The 9,622-nt window shown below is 34.3% G+C and overlaps 1 protein-coding gene across 1 annotated transcript; it reads left to right on the forward strand.

Annotated features, from left to right (window-relative positions):
- On the forward strand, positions 1–3,639 carry LOC130997402 (uricase-2 isozyme 1). Its single transcript, XM_057922692.1, has 8 exons — positions 1–483; positions 1,007–1,099; positions 1,577–1,652; positions 1,970–2,079; positions 2,444–2,535; positions 2,691–2,864; positions 3,131–3,221; positions 3,398–3,639. Exons 1-8 carry the CDS (start codon positions 286–288, stop codon positions 3,479–3,481), a joined length of 918 nt encoding a protein of 305 aa, XP_057778675.1. The 5' UTR covers positions 1–285; the 3' UTR covers positions 3,482–3,639.
- The last annotated feature ends 5,983 nt before the right edge of the window (positions 3,640–9,622 follow it).

The following is a 9,622-nucleotide window of genomic DNA, read 5'->3' on the forward strand; positions in this document are numbered from 1 at the left end:
TCTACAAGTAAATTACTCTTAATAAAATAAATAATTAAAATAGAAATTAGGAAATACTACGTTTCTGAGTTCTCTTTCTTGCCACCGTTCTCTCTCTCTCTCTCTCTCTCTCTCTGCCCTCTTCCGTTTCACTCTCTCTCGGTCTCTCTGCAGCTGCCGGTCGCCCCCGCCTCCTCCGGCACCGCCTCGGACATCTCCGTCAAGCGCTGCGATTTGCAAGCGCCAAGCAGTCAGCACAGCAGCAGTCCGCCGCCCAGCCCTCGCCGGCTCGCCCAGCCCCCACAAATGGCAGAAAACGGAGTGAAATTCGAGCAGCGCCACGGAAAATCTAGGGTTAGAGTCGGCAGAGTCTGGAGAGAACCGAGCGGCCGCCACCAATTCGTCGAATGGAACGTCAGCGTCAGCCTCCTCTCCGACTGCTTTCCCGCCTACACTCGCGCCGACAATTCTCACGTAGTCGCCACGGATACCATGAAAAACACGGTAATAACTAGAGGATCCTTAGGTTTTCTTGTGATTGAGTTCAATTTTATGCTATCTGAAGAGATGAAATTGGAAATTACGTGGATGGTCAATTGATTGATTGTACCCTGACATTTTTTGCTTACAAAAGTAGTTGGAATAGATTAGTCATGGTAATTATGCGAGTATAACTTGATCCATAGTCATGTTCACTTGCCCTTGCCCCTGAAAATGGAAATCTCGCATCGTGTTTGTAGTTGTTTGATAGTGAATGGGCTGTGGTGCAGGTATATGTGAAAAACACGGTAATGAGAGGATCTTTAGGTGTCGTTGTTATTTAGTAGTATTCTAAGCTATCTGAAGAGATGAAATTGGAAATTACGTGGATGATCAATTGATTGATTGCACACTGACATTTTTGGCTTACAAAAGTAGTTGGAATAGATTAGATCTGAGTTGCATCACCGTGGTAAATATGCAAGTATTGCTTGGAAATCTTGCATTGTGTATGTAGTTGTTTGATAGTGAATGGGCTGTGGTGCAGGTATATGTGAAAGCTAAAGAATGTCGGCAGCAGCTTTCAGTGGAGGACTTCGCCATACTACTTGGCAAGCACTTTACGTCTTTCTACCCTCAGGTAATGGTCTACGAATTGGGCTGCTTATGTAAGTTGGTGCAAATGAGTCTGTAAGAGCTTGTGATCTCTGCGATTCAGTTGAAATCAAGGGTTATTTCAGACTATATAATAGATATCCAATGAAAAACTCAGTTGAAACGTTGAAAACATTTGTGGCATATTATTTTGTCATGTTGGATGATTTGGTTGATATCCAGTAATTTGTTGAACATTAGATAATCTCCACCGAATATATGAGAAATATGAATTCATTTTCATAGAAAATATTCCGCAAAGTCAAGACTTCTCTAATTTAATATGGCTTGTTTAATGTTGTTTTGATGCTGAAAACATCCGGTTTTACTGCTTTGGAGTAACCTCGCCCTTATGTATTTGTCCCGCCTTGTTTATGGATGATAGCATGCTAAACTAGTTTTAGATATATGACATAAGTTTCAAAGAATTGTATGGCTTATCACTGGGAATATCTTTTGGTAGGTCTCTGCTGCAATTATCAACATAATTGAGAAGCCCTGGGAACGTATCGACATTGATGGCCAGCCACACGATCATGGTAAGTTCACATAGTAGGTTATTGTACATACAGATTTATTCCAAATATGGAATGTAGTAAGTAGAACTGCTCAACTAATGTTGATCAAATGTTAGTCATGACCATGGCTTGATATCCCAATCAATCAGCCTGAGCACGGGTGCTCTGAAACGATAATCTTTAATTTTCTTTCGAGACTCAATTCTTTTGGCTCAATGGGCATGGAAGAATATTGCCTTGATGGTGACTGTGTGTAAGCATTGTGTGTGTGGGGGGGGGGGGGGGGGGGGGGGTAATAATTCTATGATTAATTGATTTATGTTTAATGGCTCCTCAAGGTTTCAAGCTTGGATCTGAGAAGCACACAGCTGAAGTCGTTGTAAAAAAGTCCGGTGGACTACAGGTTATTTCTGGTATTGAAGGATTGGCAGTGCTAAAGACCACCCAAGTGAGTAATGCTAAATCAAAAAATTGTTTGCTGACCCAGGCCGGGTTTGCTTGGTTTATATTATATTATTATTATTACGTGTCACATATGCTGGATAAATCGTATAAAATCCTCTATCCACCAGCCATATATACTGATTTTGAATTAAAGATGTTCTGGGTTATGCATTTGATTGTATTAATCATTGACTGAATCAGATAGACAATGGAAGACTTGAATTAGTGCGTTCTATGGGTGAGGAATTAATTTTTACTAAAAAATATGATGTGTTAAATTTTCATTATAGAACCTTGACCTATGCAACTTGAATCCTCAGCAACTGTTTTTCCATCTGTATCTAATACTAGATTCAACATTATGATAGTCAGGTTTTGAAGGCTTTGTTAGGGACAAGTATACAGTTTTGCCTGAAACACAAGAAAGGATGTTTGCAACGGAGGTTACCGCATCTTGGAAGTAAACTTTCCTATCTTGATTTCATAACGACTAAATTGAGGAATCTTTTAGCCGTTAAATCATAATATCTTCCTTAATATGCCTATCAGATTTTTGTCACTTGGAAGTTACAGATATAATCCCCCCCTTCACAGCTGTTCTATTTTCTTCTGTAGGTACCCTTATGAGACTCTTGCAAGTATCCCTGCAAAACAATTATATTTCATGGAGAAATACATGGATGTAAAAAAGGTTTTAATCGAGACATTCTTTGGTCCTACGAAAGGAGGAGTATACAGCCCATCTGTTCAAAGTACTCTCTACGATATGGCAAATGCTGTGCTTGCCAGGTTACCCATTTTTTTGTAGATTTGATCCAGCCATGCACTTCAGCAACTTATTGTTAAATAAAATCTAACGTCTTGTTAATTTCAAACATCTTATTAGTTCAAAAAACATCTCATAAGGTTTAGGATCTTATACACTTAAAGCCAAAAAGATCCTCTTATTATTTTATTTATTTTTTGATAAATTACACAAGTTAATAAAGAAATTTACAGTCCGCACGATGGTGGAAAAAGACCCTCATATTGACTATGTGCTTGTTGCATTTCAGGGTTCCTGATGTTTCATCAATTCAGTTGAAGATGCCGAATATTCACTTTTTGCCTGTCAACTTATCAAGCAAAGATAACCCCATAGTCAAGGTATGTTTCCTACCTTACTATAATCGCAATAGCCGAAAGAATAATTTCGACATGAACCATTAACAAAAATGAAGATCACCAACCTCTTACTGAAACGCTCGCATTCAGCAGTTCCCTGCTACACCATTCTCTTCTGAAAGCTTAAAATTTCCAACGTTTTCTGATAATTTTTGTAGTTTGAGGATGATGTTTTTTTACCTACGGACGAACCACATGGATCGATCCAAGCTAGCCTGAGCCGCCTTCAGTCAAAGATGTGAAGGAAGCTGGCACCATAAAATTAACAAGCTTTGCATCCTTGTCAATATGAAGTAATAAGAAATTGATTTGTATCCTGTTTGTTAAAGTTGACGTGTGTTGAATCTTACTCATTTCCAGGGACCAGGGTTTTCATCTAATTTAAGTTTACCTTCATGAAGCAGAAGCAGAACTATTTATGTCTAGATTTTGTTATGTTGTTTTGATTTTCTTTCCCGAAAACCAAAAAAAATGGAATTTTTAACATGAATATTTGACTTCGAGAAATAAATTTTGTTCTAACTAAAGTTCATTGCGAACAATTTTTTTTTTTTTAAATTGTAAATCTTATTTTTCAGAATAACTGTCGTTCATTTTTCTTGAGTCTGTCAATCAATTGAAATGTGTTACTTGATCTTTTAATGTAATTATATTAGGTAGCGTGTATTTTGAAGGATTTTCCGTGATAGATAAAATTAATAAGGTTAATCCTTTGTTTGCTTAGATAGATTGAACCTTTTGAATATTTCAAGGCTCTTGATTATTTCTATCATTTAAGTTAATTTTGTTTGATTATTATCCAATTGAATGGGTGAGATTAGAGAATCTTATTCTTGAGGATAAAAATACTCAATGTATCTTATAAATCATGCAAAATAAATGCTCTCTTAGAAAATAACTATTGATTTCAATTCCGTTTCAACAAAAAAAAAGTATTGATTTCAATTTTTAAAGGGTAAATGAATGTGAGGAAATTTAAAATGCTCACATTGTTATAGTCAAAATTAAAAATGTTGTCTCACAAAAAAAAGCCTACTATGATAAAAAAAAAACTTAATTCTATACTCAAATTAATCTTTCTTGTTTACATCATTTTTTGTACTTACAAGACAAATGTCTTGCACATTAGTACATTTTGAACAAATTTTGATGCAATTAATCGAAATGATTGGTAAAAAAACATATTTTTTAAATTTAATGCACAACTCCCAAATAATTACATGCATACAGTGCATAAATTGAGCTTGCCGATCCTAATGCATGAGGTATCACTCTTGGCAATATTGTTTTAACTTTGTTTTTTTTTTTTTTTTAATTATTATTATTTAAAGTATGCACGGCAAGCTTTCTCATGTACGGATACGCAGTTGTACGCATACCCTATTCTATAGAGTATAGGAATCATGTTAATAAGCAAAATGTCATGCTCCTTAAGTTGTGTGTTAAAAAATGTCTTGCTTTATAAACTTAAACATTTTATATCCAAGTTCAAGCGAAGAACTTATTTACCATTTTATGTTGATGTGGTTGCACTGATTTCAGTGAAAGTTATGACACATTTATGACAAATGTTGTTAAATGTAAGAAAAAAATATTGAATCATTGCTTTTGCAGACTGATTTTCGGCCAAGTCAGGCTTCGAAAAAACAAAAAATGGTCTACTAACACATGATTAAATTAATTTTTAATTAAATCAAATTTTCAGACATGAACTAAGAACACGCCTTAATCAATGGAATATAAATATAAAAAATTAATATATTTTTTATTGGCACTTGAAACACACTTCGGGAAAAAAAAATGGTCGGCCATAATTTTATTTTTTTTGTCAGTGATTATAAACGATAAATATGATGTGAAATAGTATTCTCTGTAAAGTATTCACGTGAAGTGCAATTAATTTCATTGAAATTGACATGAAATCGCTAGCCGATCACATTTTCTCGGCCACTTTTCCGGCCGGTCAGAATATCTTTCCCCATTAAATTACCTTTTACACACATATTCATATTTAAAAATATGAAAAACACCTTGTATTTAATATACACAAACTGAATATCAACAACACAAACTAATACTCCCTCCGTCCACGAAATGAGTACCCATATTTCCTTTTTCGTCTGTCCACGAAATGAGTACCCATTTCCCTTTTTGGCAAGTGTACCACACACATCTCTTTAATTAATACACTCAAAAAATGGGACCCTTAAACTATTCACACTACACTCCATACATTTCTTAAAACCTGTGCCGTCCACAAATGGGTACTCATTTTGTGGACGAAGGGAGTATCAATTATTTCTATTTGAAAATGCATAATTCGAAAACTTCATGATACACACTACATTTAAAATATCATTTTAAGGGGATATATATCATTTGACCAACCTAGAAAATGCCCAGGAAAATGTGATCGATCGGAGAAGTATTCGGCTGACCGATCATATTTTCTCATGCACTTTCTCAATTGGTCAAATGGTATATCTCCTAAAAATGATGTTTTATACAGGGTTAAATATCTAATTTCATAACAACCACATATAATTTCACACCAATCAATATCTAAATCACCTTATATTCACAACTAAATGACATACAAAATTAGAAAATGTCATAACAATTCGAAAATTTTAAACTTAATTCTAACAATAAAAATTTCATATCAATTCAAAAATCCAAGCAAAATTTCATGGTACTAATTCAAACTTAAGTTCGAAGAAGAGGCCATAGATAATCATCTAAATGAACTTCAATATTGTCTCTCTTTTCTCGCTGTGAATGAACTCTAAATAGACTCTTCATTTCTCTCTAGAATAATCTTTCTCTCCCTTACTCTATCTCTCACTGTTGAAATGAACTTCCAAAATTTAAAGTCTGTCTATCCCTAGAGCTTGTTTAATATACGTGAACTCCACATAGATACTTTCTCTCTAGAATAATCTTTCTTTCCCTCACTTTATCTCTCGCCATCAAAATGAACCTTCAAAATTGAATGTCTCTCTATCCCTAGAAATTGTGTAATTTACGTGAATTATAAGAGTAAGATGGAGAGATTGTTGGGTTCCTTAGTATAACTGAACTGGTATATGAGAGGGGGGGGAGGAATACACCAGTAGGCTATTTTTGAGAAATAAAACTTGAAACTCCTTTTCTAAATTGATGTGAGTATCGAAACTGATACTGATGTGAGTTGACTGAAGTGAACAATGAGTTAAGGATCAGTTAAAAAGGATGTAGACTGATATTGATATTGGTTCAGTATAATAACTTCAGTGCGAAGAACTAGTCGACACATTGATAGTTCAAGTAGGGTTTCAGTCTATTTAATTTTATGAAATCAGATGAGTGTTAGTAATCTTACTAACTATCCGAAGATTTGTTAGTTAGACTGATAACACTTTCAGTGAAAATGATTTTACGAAATAGCCTTTAAGTGAAACATTTTGTAAGTTCTTAGGGTTTCTCTTTTCACATTAACAATTTCAGTAAGAACAAAAGGTTGTGCACAGATAAGAACAAGTAGATACAGAAAGCAGTAAGAATACAAAGAATTTTACGTGCTTCGAAAAAGAATTTCCTACGTCCACGGTCAGTCGATCACACTGACAAATCACTGGGCTTGTGCTTACGGGTGCACAACAAACCTTGCTTCTGAAACTCAAGTTTTAGAGCCAACACACTGGGTTGGACTTCTAGCTCTTTCTTAACTCGCAGTGCTGAGACAACTCACGTCTAGCTTGTAGTGGTTAAGATTCTCCGAGTTCATAACGACGTTTCGAACTCTCTCTATCTCAATCACTCTTCTAACTCTGGTAGAAAAGGGTTGAACTCTTCGACAGTGGATTACTGAGAACAGGCTCTCGAGTAATCAAGATCTAGGCTTATGATGAAGAATATGTGCCTAGAGATTTCTAAGAGAATATTTGTATATCAGGTGGTCTGATATTTGGCGATAGGAATTCGCTTCTTCGATTAAAGGATTTTAGGCTAAGTATGGGCTGAGTCTTGAGTTCGGCAGAGCTTCAGCATAAGTTCTTGAATTGGTGAGGTCGAAGGTTGAATCTTGAGCTCTATTTATAGGCGAATGAGAGGGAATAGATCCGTTGGAGGGAATCCTTCAATCTTATTTGTCGTTTGACTTGTCAATTCAAATTCTGCTCAAGTCTTCGTCCTCTATCTCCTTTACGCCGAGGCATGGCCTTTCTGAGCTAGGAAATGGTGTTACAGTGCATGGTAACATAGAAAGGGAAACTCTGTAGGTTGAAGGACGATTCACCATATCCTTGCATTAAATGCCATGTCCTTAGCATTAAATATGGCGTGTACTGGAAGCATTGAAGTTGTCATTTGATAACATTGAGTGTGTTATGCTTAACTCCTTCTTCAGTCCGCATATTGCATTATCAGTCTGAGGTTTCTAATCAGAATCTCAGTTGCATTGAATGCTCTTCGACTGATCAGGTGTACTGAAGTGTTTCCCTAACACTTGTACTTCAGTGCAGATGCTTTAATAAATTAAACATTTAATTTAGGTGCACTTCAGTCCTTCATACTTCAGTCTACAAGACTTCAGTTCTTTGGTCTTCAGTCCTTCGAATTTCAATTGTTGGCCTTCAGTCCTTCAAACATCAGTGCTTTGGTCTTCAGTACTCTTGTTTTCAGTCCTTGCGACTTCAGTGCTTTGGTCTTCGGTCTATACTAGCGAAAAATGAACTCCAATAGTTGAGTTCAAAAGAAGTTCTAGTCTACTACTATAACGTCTAAGGATTTTGGAATCATCAAAACAAAGGGTAGAATATTTCTTCTTATTTCCCAACAGAGATCGATCAGTTATGTAATAATATACGTAATAAGACTTAATTTGTCTTTAATGCTTTTAAAGTCAAAAAATGAAGGAATTTAATGATATCTTTATTTTTATGCAAGCAAATATTTTGAAAGAGTTAAAACTGAGAGCTTTAAGTCTAGAGATGGCCAAAAAAATCGGAACCGGGAACCGAACTGGAAAATCGGACCGTCCGGGTTCTGGAACCGGAACCGTGATACACGGTTTCGAACCGGAACTGAAACCGTGCTTGACCGGTTCGATTACGGTTCAAATTTCTCAAACCGCCGGTTTTCGGTTCCGAACCGAAACCGAACCGTGGAACCGGGAACCGGGATGGAACCGTGCCCAGAACCACCTTGGAACCGTGAACCGAAGGTTCCACGGTTAGAACCGTGGAACCGTGCCCAGAACCGCCTTGTAATTTTAATGATTTGGTCAAGTACTTATAGTCGTAAGAAAAAATAATCATTGATATGAATAAAGGTAATATTTTTTAAAAATAAAAAAAATACAAAAAGAGTATTTATTGACTTAATAAAAATTAATTATTCATATGAAGAAATGTAATATTTCAAAATTATTAGTATTTTTTTCACGATAATTATTATTTTTACCCATGAAAACTTGTAATTTTAGTTATTTGGTCAAATAATTATTGTCGTAAGAAAAAAATAACAATTGATATGAATAAATGTAATATTTTTAGAAAAGATGAAATAATTGGAAAAAAAGAAAAAAATATAAAAAATGTGAAAATAAAAAATTAACGAAAAAATAAAAGAAAATAAAGAAAATCCTTTACTAAAATAAAATAAAGAAAATATTTGGCCAAATAATTATTGTCGTAAGAAAATCCTTTAATATTAATATGATGAAAGGTAATCTATAAAAAATATTACTACATTTTTTCATATTGATAGTTATTTTTTATCATAATAATAATTGCTTTGAAATAAATAAAATAAAATAAATATTGTAAGAAAAGGAGAATAGAAATAAAAAAAATGAAATAGAAAAAGATGAAAAAGAAACAGCAAAAAATGAAAACAAAAAAGAAAAAAAAAGGAAAATTTTTGAAAAACGAAACAGCAAAACATAGACAAAAAAATTGAAAACAACTTAAAAGTGCTCCTAAATTTCTAACGGGATACGTAGGCAATTCAATTATAATTTAAATGTTATAATTAAGCTCAAGTTCTATTCCCTTTATTTCTTTTTTTCCCCAATTAAAAGTTGTAAACTAAATTGCCTTAATTTTATTTTAGCATTCAAATATTGTAATTTGTAAATTTTATTTACAAGAGTTGTAAGGTGTAACTTTGAATTATAAGTTCAATTTAGAAAATAATGTATATGAACTTTATATTTTCTTGTGTCATTTATTTTATTAAAGCAAATTTCATTAAATTTTACACAAACAATACATAAAATAATACAAATTACATTAAAAAAAAAGGACGGTTCTAACGGTTCGAACCGGAACCGGAACCGCCGGTTCACAGTTCGGAACCGAAACCGTGAGGGTTATTTTTCGATTCGATTCCGATTCTAATTT

This window comes from Salvia miltiorrhiza, chromosome 8, assembly GCF_028751815.1.
Source record: "Salvia miltiorrhiza cultivar Shanhuang (shh) chromosome 8, IMPLAD_Smil_shh, whole genome shotgun sequence".
NCBI classification, from domain to species: Eukaryota; Viridiplantae; Streptophyta; class Magnoliopsida; order Lamiales; family Lamiaceae; genus Salvia; species Salvia miltiorrhiza.

Bases quoted from the DNA above. Each gene is read 5' to 3' on its own strand.
- LOC130997402 (XM_057922692.1), top strand. From the start codon at position 286: ATGGCAGAAAACGGAGTGAAATTCGAGCAGCGCCACGGAAAATCTAGG. The intron at 2,080-2,443 runs GTGAGTAATGCT...ACATTATGATAG, and splicing joins CAGTGCTAAAGACCACCCAA to TCAGGTTTTGAAGGCTTTGT. The intron at 2,536-2,690 runs GTAAACTTTCCT...TTTCTTCTGTAG, and splicing joins GAGGTTACCGCATCTTGGAA to GTACCCTTATGAGACTCTTG.